At 41.6% G+C, this 21,382-nt stretch overlaps 1 protein-coding gene across 3 annotated transcripts in view; it reads left to right on the top strand.

The window, feature by feature from the left end:
• Positions 1 to 21,382, top strand: part of LOC132821924 (cytoplasmic protein NCK1-like) — a 215,982-nt gene that overhangs the window by 148,575 nt on the left and 46,025 nt on the right. The window contains exon 1 of one of the 3 annotated variants that reach the window (XM_060834902.1): positions 13,414 to 13,509. The exons of the other annotated variants lie outside the window; for them this stretch is intronic. Coding sequence (XP_060690885.1) covers positions 13,476 to 13,509 — 34 coding nt within the window. The 5' untranslated portion in view covers positions 13,414 to 13,475. Of the gene's footprint in view, positions 1 to 13,413; positions 13,510 to 21,382 lie in introns of those variants that run through there. 3 annotated transcript variants of the gene reach the window in all.

Here is a 21,382-nt window from a genome sequence, read left to right as displayed (position 1 = left end):
GGCCAGTACCACACTCTCACAAGATAGCTTTTTCTGTTTGAAGGAAAAGATGGTCTAGCAAACTAATATGCTACCTCGCCAACCCTAGGAGGATGCCGCCACTCCCCCCGCCCCCCCCACCTCCACTCCACTACCATCCCAATCATCGGTAACTCTTACTCGATACTCCTTCCCTTTCAATCCTGAGTCTCGGAAATCACTGACCTTGCCATTCTCCATCAGTAGCTGCAGGAACCTTGACTGCTGCTGTGCATTGACTTCTTCAGTCATGTCAGCTTTTCCAACCTGGTGGGAGGTTAGCATGTATCAGATGAGCCAGAACCTGGTTGGAGGAACAGTTTAAACAAAAGTTGCATGTGTGCCGTGGAGTGGGAGTTCACTGTATCCAACCAAAGTTCCTCCTCACTAATAGCATGGAAATCTTTCCCCAGTACATTGCTGTGCACAAGATCAGATGGATGACTTGATCCTCCTTTTTTGCGAATCTCCTGGGCTATGTGTTGCATGATGACGCGTTATCCAATCCGTACATTAAGATATGGCTAGGTGCTTTTGTATCCAAATCACGGCCTGGAAAACTGAGCACCTAATCCAGGCGGACTCTCCTGGGCCTTACTGAGAGAGTGCTTTACACTTGCAGTTTGTTTTGATTGGGCAGACAGAGCCTCAGTTTAGTGCCCTATCCTGAGGGTAGTAAAACAAATTCCCATTCAAACTACATTGAAGAGGAGGAGAAAAGTTCTCCCCTGTGCCTTGGTCAGTATAGAAAACCCTCAATTATCCTTGCATTATTCCATAGGCGGGGTTTTGCTGTGTAAATTGAATGCAGTCATTCCCATACTGCCACAATATCTACACTTTAGAAGTACCTCATTGACTTTTTTCTGATGTCCTGAGATTGTGAACCATGCAATATAACTGGAGATCTCGCGTTTCTTTTTTGGGGTGAGATGATTCGTACTCATGAAGCTTTGTTACAATATTTTGCTTTCACCCTATTTTATGTGCCCACACAGTTGCGATTCCAGACTAAACGTGTGTTACTGTGCATGATTGGTTGATTTAGTTCTGTTATCTATTACCATATGTGACTTATCCACAAGTAAGTCTGAGAACTCTGGTCCTTTTTGAAGCTTCATTTAGTTCCAGCCAATAAAAGGCCTAACTGGAATTTTCTCCTGTTTCTGACGAAGAATTACTGGGTAGATTTGCTTAAGCTAAGACAAACTCATGTTACACAGTAGGATAAGATCGTGGCACCTTTCACATTCTTAAGACGCTGTACCATACTGTGATTTCCTTCATATTGGATGACCTTTCCAAAAGGAGGATCAATAAACTCTAGCATTTCATGTATGGCTGACTTCTCAATAACTGCCTTCCTGTTTCACTGGGTAGCATGAAACATATTTCAATAAATGCTCAATGACCAAAACTAACCCCATTATTTTTTTTCGGTATCGACTTTATAGCATTTCCAAACTAAATTAAAATAAAATTGGTATGATCAACTGAGGAAAATTAATGTGGCCTTTGATTTAATCTGTCTGTCTCATCTAGAAAAGGGCAGATTTTCTTCATCTTGTTTAAAGCTCACTCTATTTTTGCCAGGAAGCTGAATGAAAATGTAGTATTTGAAACATCATGAACATTGTGGATTTTTATTAATGACTAATTGTTACTTCAAGGACCAGCAACCCAATTTTCCAATTTTAGAAACTATCATTGTCATGGAATAATCTCTCCTGTTGGCCATCTAATCATCTCCAACATCTCTCGCATCCACCACCTTACTTCTGCCCTCCCACCCTCAGCACTGTCTCCCTTTTGAGCATTTCATCGTCCAGCGTGTCTCCTTGATTTTAAATCCATGTTGTCCAAGTGTCTTTTTTCCACAACCATAGGAAATTGCATGTTAACCTCAAACTGTCCTTATTTTCACTTCCTCCACCATCAGTGGTTTTAATCCTCACATCAACTTTTGTTCTAATTAATTATTCCACATTCAATTAATGTGTCTGACCATAACACCACAAACTTTTACATTGAAATGATTTAAGTAGGAAGTATCCTATTTATGAAGGAACGATTCCTGAATATTAGTTTAAGGAAAGGGAGGGATAGGAACATTATACCTTTATATGATTACAGACTAGTGTGGGAATCATCTTGCTTACTAGATTTAACCACATCAAAATAATAGAAAATTAGCTTGAGCCCTGTGTATTACATTGGGATTGGGTCAGTAAATGGTTTACAATTATAATTGCTTTGGATTGAGCTTGAAGGAGGAGGTCGTGTAAATAGTGTTGTTCTACAGTTGTGCAACATTATTAGATGCATTAAAATTTATTCCCAGTTTTCTTTCTCAAAAGCCAACTGTAGACTCAATTATACTATAGTTGAAAATGTGTTGCTGGTTAAAGCACAGCAGGTCAGGCAGCATCCAAGGAATAGGAAATTCGACGTTTCGGGCATAAGCCCTTCATCAGGAAGGGCTTATGCCCAAAACGTCGAATTTCCTATTCCTTGGATGCTGCCTGACCTGCTGTGCTTTAACCAGCAACACATTTTCAACTGTGATCTCCAGCATCTGCAGACCTCATTTCTTTACTCAATTATACTATAGGTAATGCATCCACATATTACTGCTACCCACAATCATTTTTCTTTGATCCTCAAATTTGGTTTGAGTTTTTTTGCATTGTGTAATGTAGCCAACCATATCGAACGGTTCAAAGATTTAAAGTGTATCACCAAGATATTGTAGATGGAGAGTAAGAAGGAAGTATTCTGCTGTATTTCTTTATTTTTCTACTTTATACGAAGAAGATCTGTAATGTTGAACTTTAACTTCTATCTTTATTTTTCTATTTTGTACCGAGGTAGCTATGTATCTAAGATGGCATTGGGAATGGTGACTTTGTTCTCTTCTCACTGTACTCCTGTACCTGAGTACACACGACAATCAACCTAATTCTAATTCTGTTTAAGCTTGTCTCATGAAGTGTTTCTCTGATTTTGAAAGGGATGGGGTTTAAAAAGCTGTAAGTAATGTCACGGTGTTGCTAGCTGTAATCACATCCGTGGGAAGATGGTTCATCTACATCTAAAGACTTGCATTTAGAATCACGATTTAGGAACTGGCTTGTTCTGGTCTTTGGACTTTTGAGCTTGAATGGAAATATCTGATATGAGACTTGCAATTCCTGCGGTCGCAGGGGAAGGAGCTGGGAGGGGTTGGTGGTGGGGGTTGGGGGGGAGTGGGGAAGGTACATGGTCCTGACGAGGGAGTCGCGGAGGAAATGGGCTTTATGGAAAGCGGATGGGGTGGGGAGGGAAATATATCTCTGGCAGTGGGGTCTGTTTGTAGGTGGTGAAAATGTCAGCAGATGATGCAGATTTTGCAGAGGTTGGTGGGGTGGAAGGTGAAGACCCAGGAGGGTTCTGTCCTTGATACGGTTGGAGGGATGGAGTTTGAGGGCGGAGGTGCAGGAAGTGGGTGAGATGCATTATCAACCACATGGGAGGAGAAATTGCAGTCTTTTTTTTATAAAGAAAAAATAGATTTTTAAATATTACAGCAAATACAAAACAATGCAATTTCAAAACAGTACAAAAATAGTACAAAACTAAACCCAAATAATAAAAAATATTCCCCAACCCACCCTCCTATACGAATGTATAAACATATACAGAGAAGTATAAAATTTTAAAAAACCTAAACTAGCAATTTAACTAACTAAATAAATACCTAACAATAAACAAATAAATAGTAATAACTCGCCCCAGCCAAACAAAACGCTCATACATTCACAGTTCCTCCTCCCTGGATGTTGGACTCATGAAACACAATCGTTACGGCTATATAAAAGCCCTTGTTAGTGTGGCAGATAAAGCTGTGTCCAGGTATTTCAAAAAGGGTTGCCATGTCTTGTAAAAATTCTCAGTTTTGTGGTGTACCATATTTGTGAGAAAATCCAGGGGAATATGCTCCATAACAATCTTCCGCCTGCCCGACAGGCCTGGGGAGTTTTCTGATATCCAACCTAGTAAGATATTCTTCCTTGCACAGAATGTAAGAATATTGAAAAGTTTTTCCTTATGCAAGTCTGCAGGAAATACAATGGGTAGGCCCAAAAGGAGTGAAATAGGATCCTTCTCCACCCTACACCTAAAATCCTCTCCATTGCACCCAGCACAGCGCTCCAATATGTTTGAAGCCAGTCTCAAGACCAAAGGCAATCGGTAAGAGTACCCGTACAGACCTTGCACTTGGGGCATGCTGAAGATACCCCTGGTTTAAATTTTGACAAACGGTCTGGGGCTAAGTGGACCCTGTGGAGAATCTTCAACTGTAAAGCATGGGTCCTATTGCAAATTGATATCTTCCTTGCATCCTCCCATGCCTCTGAAAAAAGTTCAACACCCAGCTCTCTTTCCCACATCTTGCAGAGTCGATCAGAGTCATCTGAGGTGGCACCCCCCAATTGGTGATATAGAGTAGTGACAGAGAGTGTGCTTAGCCCTTAGTACCCCTCTTTCTATGTCAGATTTGTAGGGATCAGTCAAAAGTGTGGTCCTTTTTTGAATAAAATCTCTAACTTGAAAAAAACGAAAGAGGTCTCTAGGTAACTCGTACTTCTGTACTAACTGATTGAAGGACATCATTACATCTCCCTCAAATAAATCACCCATGCAATATATACCCTTAGCTGCCCAACGGTTAAATCCTGAATCTATCATACCTGGTTGAAAACTCGGCATACCCACTAAAGGTGTAAACAAAGATGTTTTGTCAATATTACCTTCTCTCTGCCGAATTGCCCTCCATGCTTTAACAGCATTGATGACTATTGGGTTATGGCAATATTCCCTAACTGTCCTCACCTTGTCCAAAAACAGCAAACTAGTAAGGGGGCACCTTGCCTGGGAGACTTCGATATCTAGCCATATTGAAAGAGGGTCCCCACAAACCCAATCACTTATGTATGTCAAAAGCAGCTTAATTGGTGATGTTTAATGTCCGGAAGGCCTACTCCCCCCAATCTGTGAGGCAACTGCAGTTTGGCTAATTTAATGAGGGGCCATTTATGGTGCCAGATAAAGGAGCTGAACCAACTGTTCAGTCTCCTGAGTGTTTGTTTATTGAAAATCAGGGGGAGCATCTGTATAGGGTATAGCAAACGAGGGAGAATATTCATCTTAATAAGCGCTATCCGACCCAGCCATGGGACTGGAAGTGCCTCCCATCTTTGGAGATCTTGTTTAATTTTTTCAAATAATTGAGTAAAATTTGCTTTGAACAGCCAATCCAGAACTGGAGTAATGAATATGCCCAAATACACAAAACCCCCCTGTGACTACCTAAATGGGAATCTATAGTCACTCAAGAGCCAGCTCTTTCGTAAGACTACCCATAGGCATAGCCTCTGATTTAACAAAATTAACCTTATACCCTGAAAAAGCACCAAACACGTGAATGCATTGTATCAGGCAAGACACTGAAACTGCTGGGTTTCTCAATAAAATGAGAACATCATCTGCATACAGTGAGATCTTATGTAATTTTGACCCCAGTTCTGGAGTTGATATATTGAGATCCCCACGAATGCCAACAGTTCAATCACCAACGTAAAAAGTAATGTTGAAAGGGACAGCCCTGCCGGCTGCCCCTAGAAATATTAAAATTGCTTGATCATAACCCGTTGGTAATGATCGCAGCGAGAGGTACACTGTAGAGAACCTTTACCCATCTTATGAAAACTTCACCCAGACCAAGCCAGTCTAGAATATGTAAAAGGTACGGCCACTCAACTCGGTGAAATGCCTTCTCTGCATCTAAAGAAATCAATCCCTGTATTGACTGCTGTTGGCGTGCTTGAAATACGTTATGCAGCCTCGTAACTTTATTAGAGGATCTGCGACCCATTATGAAGCCCGTCTGATCCTTTTTAATAACAGAGGGTAACACAGTCTCCAGCCTTAATGCAAGAGCCTTAGAAAGGATCTTAAAGTCCACATTTAAGAGTGAGATGGGCCTGTATGAAGCACAGTCTTCCGGATCCTTCCCTTTTTTAAGGATAAGTGAAATATTGGTCTCTCTCAGAGATGGTGGGAGACAACATGACTGTATGAATCATTAAACATATTCAGCATCCGGCCTCACAGTATACTTATAAATTCCTTACAGAATTCACTGGGAAGTCCATCAGGACCGGGTGCCTTTCCACTCTGAAGCTGCCTCACAGCTTCCTGCACTTCCTTGCTCTGATAATAGGGCATTGAGAAAGGACTGTTGTTCGGGAGTCACACCCGGGAGTTTCAGATCTCCAGAAAAGGATTCCATTTTGGCCTGCCCCTCCTCACAATTCTCAGACTGATATAACTTAGAGTAGAATCTCTGGAACGCCACATTAATCTTTTTAGAATCACATGTTAGGTTCCCAGACCCTTCCCTAATCGCTGTAATGGTTTGTGGGGCACTTCTCTTTCTGGCAAGGTATGCTAAGTATTTGCCTGGCTTGTCACCATGCTCGTATAACCTTTGCTCTGCAAAAGCCAGCTCCTTCTTTGCCAACTGCGTGAGCACGGAATTTAGTGCAGACTGCAGTGCCGTAATCCTCTGTAGTTTGACCAATGAGGGTCTGTCAAAATAGGCCTTCTCGGCTGCCTTCAACCGTGCTTCAAGGAGACGTTGCTGCACACCTTTTGCCGCTTCCTACTGGTGGAATATGAAATAACTAACCCTCTGGCATAAGCTTTGACAGTTTCCCAGAGAACAGGTCAGCTATCAACCGAGCCTATGTTGATGTCTAGGAATGCCCGAAATTCCTAGAGAAATACTCCACAAACTTGCTGTCCATGAGAATAAAGGGGTCCATTCGCCAGTACCTTGAATCCACTGTAACATCCTTAATTTTAACCATGAGGTACACTGGAGCATGATCAGAGATGGCAAAATTACCAATCGTACAGGATGCCACCAGATCCAGGGTTACTGCAGGGGTCAGAAAAAAATCAATCCTCGTGTGACATTTGTGCGGATTGGAGAAAAACATGAAATCCCTACCTGTAGGGTGGAGACACCTCCAGACATCCACCAATCCTAATTCCCCACACAAACCCAATAACTGTTTAGTTTGTGCCGAGGGTCTTGAGGGACCTTTAGGCAACCTGTCTACTGTGGGGTCCATGAGGCAGTTAAAATCTCCCCCTATAATGATGTGCCAAGACTTGAGACTTATCAGTTTAGAAAAAGCATCTACCGAGAATTTAAGAGGATGAGCTGGGGGACAATAAACATTTAAAATGCCATATTCTTCCCCATTTATCAAGGCTTTAAGAATTACAAACCTCCCGTATGTGTCTTTAACACATTCCAACAATTTAAATGAGATTTTTCCTAACCAATATAGCCACTCCTCTACTTCTGGTATTAAATGATGAAAAATAAACTCGGTCAAAGCTATTCTCCTGTAATTTCAGATGCTCCTTGTCATCCAAATATGTCTCCCGTAACAAGCAATATCCACCTTCTCCTTTCTAAGACTCAAGAGTACCTTCTTCCTCTTAATTGGTGAGTGACTTCCCTTGATATTCCAGGCACACCATTTAATCAAATCATTAGCCATAATCTTCTGCAATTACATTTAAATTCCAGAGAGGAAGAACCCGAACCACAAATTGCTGAACCTTAGTGTCGCATGATCCACCAAATATAAAAACTACATCAACTAAAACCACTACATTTAACAAACATACAAAATTATTAAAAATAAAAAACAACAAAAACCAATATAAAGTGCCAATAGCGCTGCCCGGAGGGGACAACTACCTGTCCTGAACTGCCCATAAATAGGCATCTAACCATCTCAACCACCTTCACTTCTCCCAGCTAGAGCCGCATCGCAAGCACAAGCTAAAACAAATAAACACCCTATAGAATATCAGTATGAATAAAAAAAACATTCATTTATTTAAAAAAAAGGAATAAATGCCCCACCCATCCTTTGGTATGTCCTAACTTAGAAATTTAAAATGTATGTCTTAACCACCGCCAGACATAGTTTGAACCAAATTAATACCAATAGAGGTAAAAAAAAAGGGAAAAACAAAGCTCCAACCGGATTTACTCCATTTCTTTTACAGAATGATAAACGCATACCCAAACAACCATATTTATACATACTACAATTGTTTAACTTAGGTTAGTTTGTCCACAAAGTCTCTTGCCTTCTCCGATGTGTCAAAGAGATGCATAGAACCATCTAAGGTGATCCGAAGCACTGCCGGATATCTCGGAGTACTGAATCCCAAGCTCCTTCAATCTTCTCTTGACACCATCATACGATTTTCGTTTCTGGATCACCGCCACTGAAAAATCCTGAAAAAACATGATCTTACACCCCTCGTAAATTAGGGCCTTTGGATCTTCCCCTGGAGTCTGGAAGCCTCCATGACATTCTCCTTATCCCGGTATTGATGGAACCGCACCAGGAAAGGATGAGGGCATTGACCCAGACCCAATCTCCGTGCTGCGACCCAGTGAGCCCTCTTTCTCTTCAATCCTCTCATGCCAGTCTTAAAGTTAAGGAATTTTGGAAGACAATCTTCAACAAATTCCGCAGGCCACTCACCTTCCTTATCCTCAGGCAGACCGATAATCCGAATGTTTTTTCTCCTGCCCCTATTTTCAAGATCTCTTGGTCACGCAAATTACGAACCTGCGTCTTCAGGGCTTGGATCTCTTCCTTAAATGAACTGGGATCAGCTTCCATCACTGTGACCCTGTGCTCCACCTCATCGGTCCTCTTTTCCAGGTCTCCCAGCTGCTGCTCATGCTTCTGCAGCATGAGAGAGACTGGAGCCAGCTTATCTTCAATCTGTTTCCCCAACATCTTGCGAGATTTCGAGAGCTAATTCACCAGGTCCTGGAGAGTAATCTGCTCTGAGGCTGCTGCAGGCTGAGCTGCAAGCCCGGCCTCAGATGCTCCTCCTCCCTTTTTAGGCATTACTGGACATCTGAAAATACAGGTACGTCAATTTTTAAATGTTTCTTGGGGCTCCGCAATCTTTCAACACCCCAAGAAATCCTGATGACCTGGGTTGGGTGGATTAAAGGACCGTCCTGCTCCTGCTGCAATGCAAAGCTCTGCAGTGTGATGTACTCAGATCGCCGCCATCTTAGATCCCCCTTAAAGAAGGAGGCCATCTGGTGTGTTCTGTGGTGGATCTGATCCTCCTGCGAGCAGATGTAGCAGAAATGGAGTGATTGGAATAAGGAATAACATTTTTACAGGAGGCAGGGTGGAAGCAGGAATAAAAAATGAGGTCTGCAGATGCTGGAGATCACAGCTGCAAATGTGTTGCTGGTCAAAGCACAGCAGACCAGGCAGCATCTCAGGAATAGAGAATTCGACGTTTCGAGCATAAGCTCGATGAAGGGCTTATGCTCGAAACGTCGAATTCTCTATTCCTGAGATGCTGCCTGGCCTGCTGTGCTTTGACCAGCAACACATTTGCAGCTGGAAGCAGGAATAGTCCAGGTAGGAATGGGAGTCAGTGGGTTTGTAGCAGATGTCAGTGTTGAGTTGGTCAACGATGATCGAGATAGAGAGGTCCAGGAAGGGGAGGGAGGTGTTTGAGATGATCCAGGTGTATTTAAGGTTGGGATGGAATATGTTGGTGATGTTGATGAAATGTTCAGCCTCCCTTGTGGGAGCACAAGTTGGCAATGATGCAGTCATCAATGTAGCGGATGAAAAGGTGGGAAATGGTGATGGTGTAACAACGGAAGATAGACTATTCCACATAAGCGACAAAGGGACAGGCATAGCTGGGGCCCATGTGGGTGCCCATGGCTACTCCTTTTGTATGGAGGAAGTGGAAGGATTCAAGGGAGAAATTATTGAGGATGCACCAATCCATTCTCCTCCCAGCACCTTCCCCTTCCACCGCAGGAATTGCAAAACCTACATCCACACCTCACCCTCATCTCTGTCCTAGGTTCCAAAGGAGCCTTCCACATGCATCAAAGTTTCACCTGCACTTCCACATGTCATTTACTGAATCCCTTGCTACCGATACGGTCTCCTCTACATTGGGGAGACAGGACGCCTACTCGCAGAGCGCTTCAGAGAACATCTCTGGGCCACCCACACCATTTCACCCCACCATCCCGTGGCTGAACACTTCAACTCCCCCTCCCACTCCACCAAGGGCATGCAGGTCCTGGACCGCCTCCATTACCACTCCCTCACCACCCGTCGCCTGGAGGAAGAATGCCTCATCTTCCACCTCGGGACCCTCCAACCCTGTGGCATCAAAGTAGATTTTACCAGTTTCCTCAATTTCCCTCTCTGCCCCACCTTCTCCCAGATCCAACCTTCCAACTAGTTGGCACAGTGGCTCAGTGGTTAGCACTGCTGCCTCACAGCGCCAGGGACCCGAGTTCGATTCCAGCCTTAGGCAACTCTGTGTGGAGTTTGCACATTGTACCCTAAACTGCATGGGTTTCCTTTGGGTGCTCTGGTTTCCTCTCATAATGCAAAGATGTGCAGGTTAGGTGAATTGGCCATGCTAAATGGCCCATGGTGTTCAGGGATGTGTAGGCTAGGCGCATTAGTCAGGGGTAAATATAGGGTAGGGAAATGGGTCTGGCTGGGTTACTCTTTGGAGGGTTGGTATGGACTTGTTAGGCCAAAGGGCCTGTTTCCATGCTGTAGGAATTCTAATTCTACCTCTGCACAGCCCTCGTGACCTGTCCTACCTGTCCATCTTCCTTCTCATCTGTTCACTCCACCCTCCTTTCCAACCTGTCACCATTATCATCACCAACTCACCTCTATCTACTTATCACACTCTTAGCTGCCTCCCCCCCCACTCCCCTCCCATTGATCTCACCACCCCCTCAGCGCTCAGCCTCATTCCTGATGCAGGGCTTTTGCCTGAAACATCGACTGTCCTGCTCCTTGGATGCTTGCCTGATCTGCTGTGCTTTTCCAGCACCACAGTCTCGACTCTAATGTCCAGCATCTGCAGTCCTCACCTTTGCCAAGTTGAACAAATAGTTAGGGTCAGTTTATGAGGTTACTGATCAGATCCAATTCCATAGTGCATGGAGCTACACCGTTCCCAACATTTGTTTGATCAGTGAAGGTAACATTTGAGAAACACATTAAGCAAATGAGGGAGCTATGAAGTGGCCAACCAACTGGTATTTTACAGTAACAGAATGCTCTAGGCAGTACAAAAAGACATTCTGCCTGCCACACAATTAAATAATGTAGAGTATGAATTTCAGTGTTGGTGCAATGCCAGGTATATAGGCCACATGAAAAAGCAATTGGTTGGTTAAATTAGACAGCATGTTCCTTCAATTCTTTATCACAGCAAAACACACACTGTTATTTAACCAATCTGCGCTTTGCAGAGCCAGAAACAAAATGTCTGTGTTAATATGTAATTCAGTTGTTTGGGGTGCACTTGTTGCACGATCCTGATTGCACCAATAGCTGCACTAACAATCAATGAAGACAAGATTGTAATGTGGCTCATTCGTGCTCGCTAGAGGGGATGTACCTTCGATGGCAGAGAATCATTGTCTGCAAACAGAAGCCTGATGAATTATTCAAAATGATGGATTATTTTGGCGTTTCAGGTGCCTTTAACTAACTGTTGCTTTCTTTATGCGAGCAGCTTGGCCAATCCCTGTCAACTTGTCAACCAGTTTACACCCTCTTCTCTGCAGTATAAATTATTGAGAATGTTTGACATATGGCCGCCTTGTGCTGGTCATTATCAGGGGTACCACCTTTTACTGGAAGTCATGATTTGGAGGTGCTGGTGTTGGACTGGTGTATACAAAGTTAAAAATCACAAAACACCAGGTTATAGTCCAACAGGTTTATATGGAAGCACTAGCTTTCGGAGCACTGCTCCTCCATCAGGGGCTTGTGGAGTATAAGATGGTAAGGCACGGAATATGTTGCAAAAGTTTACAATGTGATGTAACATCGCTGCTTCCAAATAAACCTGTTGGACTATAACCTGGTGTTGTATGATTTTTAACTTTGTACCCTTTATTGGAAACACTCAAGTGGAGTTATTAAATTGTAAAGAAAATTAGCTACTTTGGTGTCCTAACTAAAAATGTTTCTAAATTTTTTTTCAGGCTTTGCCATGGGTAAATCAGCTGCTATTCTTCATTCATAAGTATAACTTGACTTCAGAAGGAATTCATTCATTGTGTAGCACTAACCCAAGGAAGCAGTATGGTGCCATTAAAACTACAGGTCCTTTTCATAATACCCTTGTGCTCACAGGGTTGTCAACACCAGAGAAATATTTAACTTTTGAAGCTGGTGATGCAAATTCCAAATCCCCATACAAATTAAGAGTCATGCTTATCTTATTAAGAATTATGTGGATCAACGTAAATGATATATTTCAATACATTAAATGATTGCGGTATTTACCACAGTAATATTTTTAGCAGTAAAACACCGTTTCGTTTTTGTGTTTCTGAAGAGATCTATAAATGGGGATGTTGCTAAAAGATTTTAACACCTAAATATTCCCCTCTCTTGTGTTTCTGCAAGTGTTGATTGTTCGATGGAGTGTGATTCTGTGAATACTACATGAGTTCTTGCCAATACCTGTCTGAACTCTGTTAACTCAACATTGACCAGAGATCAAATCTATATCCTCTGTATGGTTCAACTGTTCACAGATCAACTTGTTAAAGCTTGTGTCTGAGTTTAGTCAGTTACAGTTGCAATGAGGTTCATGTATACTACAGAAATGCTGACAATTCAAGTACAATGGCATATTAATTTTGAGAAAAAGTGCAGTAATTTTGGTCTAATATGCAAACACCTTTGGAACATTTTTGTTCTTGGTACTTGACAGTTTGTTTAAACTGAACAGGAGGAGACATGTCATGCAATTCGGCAAAATAGATCTGTTCATATGTGAATCGGGTGGAATGATCAAGCTGCTTGGCCACACTAAAAGAAACAAAGGAGAGCCAGTTTGATGTGAAACTGTTACTGAGTTTGAAATAAAAATCAACTAAGCACTGGAGCCATTTGTTTCTGAGGAGGAGGCACTGGAGGATAAAGGGGAGGGGAAACTGAAGACGGGAAGTTGAAATGTGAGTGCAGTGTTTTACCCTAGTCACTAATTCTGATTGATAGCCACTCTTGTAACTTCTAAAGTAATCCAAAGTAATGTAACCACTGTTACCGTGACAACATGATTCAGTAGTCAGACTGGTTTTATAAAGCTTCAAACTAAACGATTCCAATGATTGGTTAGAGTTAACTGGATTCCTTTGGCTTGATATGCAGTCAAGTCACATGGTGCTTGGGGTGGGGAGTTTCTAGTCTGATAATTACTGCATGACGATTAGAGGTTTCTGTCAGACTTGCATATCTGAGCTGAACACAGAGAGGTAAAAGAAAGCAAACAAAATGGAACCAGTTAATATTATCAAGCAGTTCTTTGGTGAGTTACTAGTTTCCAATCAATTGGTAACCTCTGGTCGAGTCAGTTTCACGCTTTCATTTTGCTGAGACAATTGAGATGCACATACTCAATTTTCTGTTTAATGTTGGCAGTGTTTTATTTCCTCTGTTTTACATTTACTAAGTTGTTTGGTGTTCTTTTGTAGGAAATGAAATCTTAGCAGGACTTACACATTTAATGGTAAGGTCCTGTGGAGTGTTGCTAAACGAAAAGACCTTAGAGTGCAGGTTCATATCTCCTTGAAAGTAGAGTTGCACGTAGATAGGATAGTGAAGAAGGTGTTTGGTATTCTTTCCTTTATTGTTCAGAGCATTGAGTACAGGAGTTGGGTGGCTATATGGATGTTGTTTCGGCCACTTTTGGAATATTGAATGCAATTCTGGCTTCCTTCCTATAGGAAGGATGCTGTGAATCTTGAAAGGGTTCAAAAAAGACTTACAAAGATGTTGCCAGGGTTGGAGGATTTGAGCTATAGGGAGAGGCTGAACAGGCTGGGGCTGTTTTCCCTGGACCGTTGAAGGCTGAGGGGTGACCTTATAGAGGTTTATAAAATTATGAGGGACATAGATAGGATAAATAGACAAAATCTTTTCCTCGGTGTGGCGGAGTCCAGAACTAGAAGACATAGGTTTAGGGTGAGGGGGGAAAGATATAAAAGGGACCGAAGGGGCAACTTTTTCATGTAGAGGGTGGTACATGTATGGAATGAGCTACCAGGGGAAGTGGTGGAGGCTGGTACAATTGCAACATTTAAAAGGCATCTAGATGGTATATGAATAGGAAGGGTTTCGAGGGATATGGGCCAAGTGCTGGCAAATGGGACTAGATTAGGTTGGGATATCTGGTTGGCATGGATGAGTTGGAGCAAAGGGTCTGTTTCCATGTTGTACAGCTCTGACTCTAATAGGTGCACTATGAATAGGTATGTTTTGAGCTTATTCTTCCATTCTAAAGTAACGTATTAAGCTGCAATAACATAGCATCATTCCAATGCTCAAATCAGTTTCAGATCTGAATTAAGATTACGGTCGTGACTCCAACAACTTGTTCAATCTCGATTTCAAGTGAAACCTTTTCCTTCCCCATTTCAAGCCGCACGCTGGCTTTTGGGAATTTGTTTTGTAAAACTGGGAAAGTTTTGGACTATTTGTGATGAACACATAAGTGCAAGATTTTAAGTGTTTGCTTCCTTACATTTTACACTGCAATTGATGGCAAAAAAGAGTTGCAGAGCTATATTATTTAAGTTAGTTGTAATAAGTTGAGGAAGTAGTGCATAGTGCCAGTGATACAACAACACGAGTAATACAGGGTAAGGTTAAATGGAAAAACGGGCTCAATTCCCGTCATGGCGGCTGCTGGAATTCACTCTATCTTAATAAACTGGAATTGAAAATAGGAAACTATTGTCGGCTGTCAGTACAAGCCTATCTGGTCCACTTCCTTCCTTGAGGGAAGGAAGCTTGCCTTTCTTACCCAGTGTGACTCTAGTAGCACATCATTGTGATTAACTCTTCATGGGCTAGCAAGCCACTCAGTCATATCAAATAGCTGCAATGCCTAAAGAAAGGAATTAAACTGAATGGACCACCCAGCAGTGATATAGCTACTGAAAACAGCAATGGCAAATCCAACCCAGTCCACCCTGCAAAGTCGGACATCTGGGAGAAGCCCCAAAGTTGGGAGAGCTTTCCCACAGACTGGTTGACCGATAGCCTGACAGAGTCATACATAGAAATTCATATGTGACACTGAATGTCCAGAAATAAGCAAAATCACTGCAGGCTCTGTTCTGTCATGTCAGCAGGATGACCACATCTGAGGTAGCAGTACAGTCAAGAGGGAGGTGTCCTGAGAGTCACTGCCTCTGGACCACATGAAATGTCATGGTGTCAAGTCCAACATTGGCAAGGAAACTTGCTGCTGATTACCACCTACTGCTACTTCTTGACTGGATAGGGTAAATAGGTCTTTGCCCTTGATTGGGGGAGTCCAAAACTAGAGGGCATAGGATTAGGGTGAGAGGGGAAAGGTTAAAAAGGGACCTAAGGGGCAACTTTTTCACGTAAAGGGCGGTGCATGTATAGAATGAGTTGCCAGAGGAAGGCATTTGGATGGCTGTATGAATAGGAAGGGTTTAGAGGGATATGGGCCAAATGTTAGTAACTGGGACTAGATTAATTTTGGATATCTGATTGGCATTGACGAGTTGGACCGAAGGATCTGTTTCCATGCTGAACATCTCTCTAACTCTATGACTGATTAACCCTGGTCTTCCAATTTGAAGAAGCTTTGAAGGTGGCAAGGGCACAGAATGTCCCCAATGCCCATAACTCTCAGTAGATCAGTAACACCGCCACTACTGACCAGGCTCTAAAGGACATTTCTATTAGACTGGTCTGCAGCAGTTGATGTGCGACATACGTACTTGGCCTCATCCTCAGCATCCTATCTGCCACAGATGAATTTTTCCATGACAGGAGTATCCGGAGTTATTGCTATACAGTCCTTGTGGAAACAAAGTTGTTTGGTACTATCAACCTGCTGAATAGGATTGATTTCAAACAGGTTAAGCACCTCAAGAGGTGCTATCCATGAGGCGTTATGAGGGCCTGGCCACTGTACAACTGCCATCATGTGGAGGGACAATACAATGAAGAATGCAAAAGGGCATTCCTCCTGGTGATAACCTTCCAGCAGTATACTGAAGACTTTTCTCTTGAATTAGCCATGCCCTTAACCAAGATTGTTTCAGAATAGCTATATCGTTGCCACCAACCCAACAATGTGGAAAATAACCAAGGGTATGTCCTGCCCTCAAATGCAGAAGAAATATCTGATGATCAGTCTACTCCTGATCATCAATTAATTGATAGAAGACTTGTTGACAGTGCAGTCAAACAACACTTGCTGTAAATCAGAAAATTGTTTTGATTGGCATGGGAGACATTGGCTTCCTTGCACATATTTGTATGTGAGTAGACCTTGTTACCATATCCTCAATGGTGAATGCCCTGATTACATTTGCTATTAAGTCAACGTGGATGCTGTTGGAAATGTATCAAGGAGAGGGAGCAGCCTCAAAGGTTATGTTGCTTGGTTGCAGATAGCCAGAATGGAATTCTGATTGCTGAATGAAGCAGGCTTTTGACAACAGCGTGTAATGAAGGAGCAGTGAGGGGAAATATGGATGGGGTGGTCATCCTAAAAGAGATTGAAGGGGTGCAATGGATTGGAGCCTGACCTATTGGGTGCAGGAATAATTTAAAAATGGACAGAGTCAAAGTGGACTTGCTTTCTGTTGGTGATAATTAGCAATTCTACATTCTATACAACTCAAACCCATCATTTTTGTTGGAGGGTGGGGGTGGCAGGAGACGTTAACATTCTTCCTATTACTTCAGTGAACATTTTTGACTTCAGGAGAGATGAAGGCTTTGGTGAGTGAGTCAGAAAACAGAAAAAGAAAAAAAATTATTGGATTCACAAATATATTGGAGGGCCCTTCTGATAATAAATGTGAAAGCAAACTGTTAGAATCAGAAAAGCGTGGAGTTTAATCCTCAGTCGATGTTGATTTCCTACATTTATCAATGACTACCCATGCATCAGGACGAACTAAAAACAGCCAGTACCCCTTTATATCCCCCACCTTCATTTCTGACAATGATGCTTTTATTCATATTAGTTGAGCACAGGAGTAGTTGCAGCTGTGCTGCCTTATGATTGAAAAGCCTGGGGAAAAAGTGTGGGAAAGAATATGGTGATATATGTAAATCTGAAGCATCTGAAAGGGTTATTACTTGATTGAGTTCAATTAACATCATCCACTGCGGTGAAGGCATAACAACTCTCTCTAGGGAGAGAGTAAGTGAGGGTGGTGGTGTTAATAAGCTGGAGATTGGTGGGAGAGTGAAGACTTGGGTGTTTTGTGGGAAGCAAACCTAAGGCTGGATCCTCCCAACCATATTTTTTTGTAGTTTACCATGTGGAGCCTATTTCATAACTAGTAAGTAGTTGCTGAGAAACAATAAACTACATCTTGTTTACTTGACATCATTTGTATTGTTGGAACAGTAAATAATTACTCCCTCACACACACAACTGTATAAACCATCAAAAGAAGCTCCACATGCTTTTTCTTATTCGTTTGTGGGATATAAATGGTGCTGGCTGGGCCAGCATTAATTGCCCATCCCTAGCCATCTTTGAGATGGTGATGGTGAGCTGGCGCCTTGAAATACTGTAGTCCATTTGGTGTAGATAGGCCCACAGTGCTGTTGGGGATGAAGGACACTCCGAAGATATGGATGGTAACACACACAACAGTAGAACAGTGTTACAAACTCTATGCTAGAAATACAAAGATAAAGTCAAATTCCTAGTTAGCTTGCATTTTAAATTTGGCAGAACAGTGTGGGTACTTCAAGTTTCAGTAATTTAATTTTATTGTAGGGTTCCTTCCTGACTCTGCTGAAAATGTATTAAAAATTAAATGAATACTGTATGATATTCCCAAGTTACATTGCTGAGAATAAATTCTGAATGAGAAAATGAAATATATTTATGATGTGTCTTAAAATCTATTTGTTTAATGTGCACCCAGTTCATGAATCATTCAAAAACTCATTTCCTATTCATTATCTTGAAGCAGTATATAAAGAATGATGTTATGTAAGCTTATCCTGTGCTGACTTGCTCTATATGACAGGCCTGGCAGTTTCAGAGTATAGAACTGATCAATTTTTATTCAACTTGATATGAAAATTGAGACAATGAAGAGAAATGGATACTTGCTAAAATCGAAAGGAATTGGTGAAAGAGAAACTTCTTTCACCAATCAACTGAATTGAACACAAGATGCACCTATTTTAATTAAAATGCCACCAATGGCCGGGTATAATGAGGGTGCAATGCATCTCAAAATGCAATCCGTTCTAATGTGAGGATATTGCCCAAGGCACCATCTGTCACTGGCACCAACAATTAATGTGTTGGAATGGCTGAAATGTTTACTGTGCAAAACGTGTTGCCATCAATTTCCTTTCACTGGATTCCACTAACATTTCCTCTCAGTTGGCTTATCACACTGCAGAACAGTTTTTGGTTTTGTTCTTTTTGGTCATTGTGGTTTTATGACTGGGGGTAACTTTTACATTTCCAAATTCAGTGGAGATGAGCACACTTTGTTCTTATAGTTAAGTGCAAAACTTAAAATTGATGCACTTGGCCTAACTAACCTTGACTCTTTTTTGAAGTGCAACCTTTCCACCTGTTAAGGTTTAACTCACCCTACTGTTTGACCAGACAGGTACCTGTTGTCAGTTTTCTGTCGAGGTGGGAAGAGAGGAGGGCCAACCCCACTGAATGTAGTTCTTGCTGAAAAAGTTGATATAGTGAAGTACTGTAACTTGTTTGCCAGTATGGAGCATAGGTCCTTTTTAACATTTAGTCACCCAATCATGATTTAATGTTAGTGCACGGCCACACAGTGCCAGGGACTCTGGTTTGATTCTAGCCTTGAGCGACTGTCTCCATGGAGTTTGCACATTCTCCCCGTGTCTGTGTGGGTTTTCTCCAGGGCTCCGGTTTCCTCCAATGCTCCAGTTTCCTCCCACAGTCCAAAGATTTGCAGATTATGTAAATTGCCCACAGGGTTTAGGGATGTGTAGGCTTGGTGCATTAGTCAGGGGAAATATAGAGTAATAAGGTTAGGGGAATGGGTCTGGGTGAGATCTTCTTCAGAAGGTCGATGTGTACTTGTTGGGCCAAAAGGCCTGTTTCCACAATGTCGGGATTTTATGATTCTATAAGAATTAAAAATATTTAATACTAAGTTCCATTAAAGGCTATTGTATAATTTTCACACTTATATAAAATCATATTTGTTGCTGATCATTGATTGATGGATTACCGATACATAAACTGGTTGGATGATTTACATCATTTTCGGACTAAAGTAGCATGGTGCTAAGAAAGTAATTTAACCATTTGGGTTTAAAATAGTATGAACTTAAAAGAAATGAAGAAGTATTGGTATGTGAAATTGGCATAAATAATGTGCTAGTATCAGACTGCAAATAAACCAACTTTTATCATAATGATTTAAAGTTTAATAATGACTAAACATCGGCATAAATATAGCAAATCAACTTCAATTGTCAAGAAATTAAGTCTTAAATAGATTCTAGGTGTGAAGAAAGGAAACCTATTGATGGGTTGAAGAGGGTTCTAATGAAAAGCAATTGGAAAGGTTGGACCCTTATCCATTGGAGTTGAGAAGAATAAAAGCTGATCTTATTGAAACATATAAGAACCTGAGGCGAACTAACAGAATGGATGCTAAATGAAAGTTTCCACTTAGGAGAGACTAGAACTTGAGATCACTTTGTTTTTAAAGAGCTGTTTCCTGTTTAAGATAAGATTTATTTTTTCTGAGTGTGGAATTTGCTTGTGTATGCTGTCATCTGTATTTTCTAAGTGAGTGCATTCTATAGAGGGCTTACATGGTCTAGTGTGTGTAATGCTGGTCATCTCTTAGTCTAACACAAAAAGTCTTAATACATGAATATGAAATAACTCCACACAGCATGGTATCTCATCACCAAGTTACCCTATATTTACATGGAGAGAGTCTTTGACACTGATCCAGCTCTCAGAGTGAGCAGAACCACTGACACTCTTGTTTATATGTCAGCTGGGGCTCCCAGATTGGGGCTGTTAAGCTGGCCCAATCAGAGAGCTCACATCTAATGAACTCCACCAGGCTGACCTTGTAACAACTGCTACAGAATAAGATGCAGATTATTGTGTATCTGCTACTGGTTACAGCTCACATGAATAGGCTCTGTATTAGCATAGGGTAGACCTAGTCTTGGGTCTGTCTTTCCCAAGATCCTACTTCATTTTTGCACAAAATGCTTATGAGAAGATCAAAGTGGGTGGTGCTAATTGCACTCAATCAGTCATTAACTCTTTTGGACCCATTTTAAACAGTTATAATCAGATACTCAGAAAACCATGATGTAACCAGACAGACATGGTTTTGTGAAAGACAGATTAGTGTACTAGAGCTTTTTGAGGAAGCAACATTCATGTGGTTGGAAGGGCGCTGGTTGATGACTTGCATAGATTTCCAAAAGACATTTTGTAAGGTAGCGAAGCAAAGATTGCTACAAAGGCTAAAGTATATCAGCATGGCTACAGAATTATTTAACTAATTGAAAGCCGACATTCGGGATCAATTGGGCATTTTTATAGTGGACTATAACAGCAATCAGTCCAGAGTTCTCAACTGTTGACCATTTATATCAGTGATTTTGATAAAGAGACTGAATGTATGAAAGCAAAATATGTCAATAGTACCAAGATAGATAGATAAGTACGTTATCAAGAGGAGATAAAGCATTTACAAAGAGATGGGCTGTAAGGAGAAAACAGCCAGGAAATTGGAGGTGACACAACCAGATCAGCCATGATATTATGGTTGAACAGGCTCATGGGCCCAAATGGCCTATTCCTGTTTTTTATGTACCTAAGGTTTTTTTTTCAATCGAAATTGAGGTGTCCAGATATGCAGCCTAAGATCAAGCCTCATTCTCTATCCCTATCCATAGTCATTCAAAGATATAGAGGGTGGCATGGTTACATCTTGATTGAGGCATCCAAACTATTGATTACATAATGTATCAAGAATTAAGTTTAGGCCTGAAATTATGCCTGCAGGACTTACAGTTTGATGGTTGAGCCATTTGTATTTTTTTTTGCCTTTCCTCGACCCATTAATCATTTGAAAAAAAAATGTAAATGCTTAGATGTTTGTGGTGTTTATTGTGAGTCAGTCAATCAGAAT

This window comes from Hemiscyllium ocellatum, chromosome 13 (assembly GCF_020745735.1).
Source record: "Hemiscyllium ocellatum isolate sHemOce1 chromosome 13, sHemOce1.pat.X.cur, whole genome shotgun sequence".
Classification (NCBI taxonomy): domain Eukaryota; kingdom Metazoa; phylum Chordata; class Chondrichthyes; order Orectolobiformes; family Hemiscylliidae; genus Hemiscyllium; species Hemiscyllium ocellatum.
The sequence above is the reverse complement of the archived record's forward strand: the minus strand, read 5'-3'. Positions and strand labels throughout refer to the sequence as shown.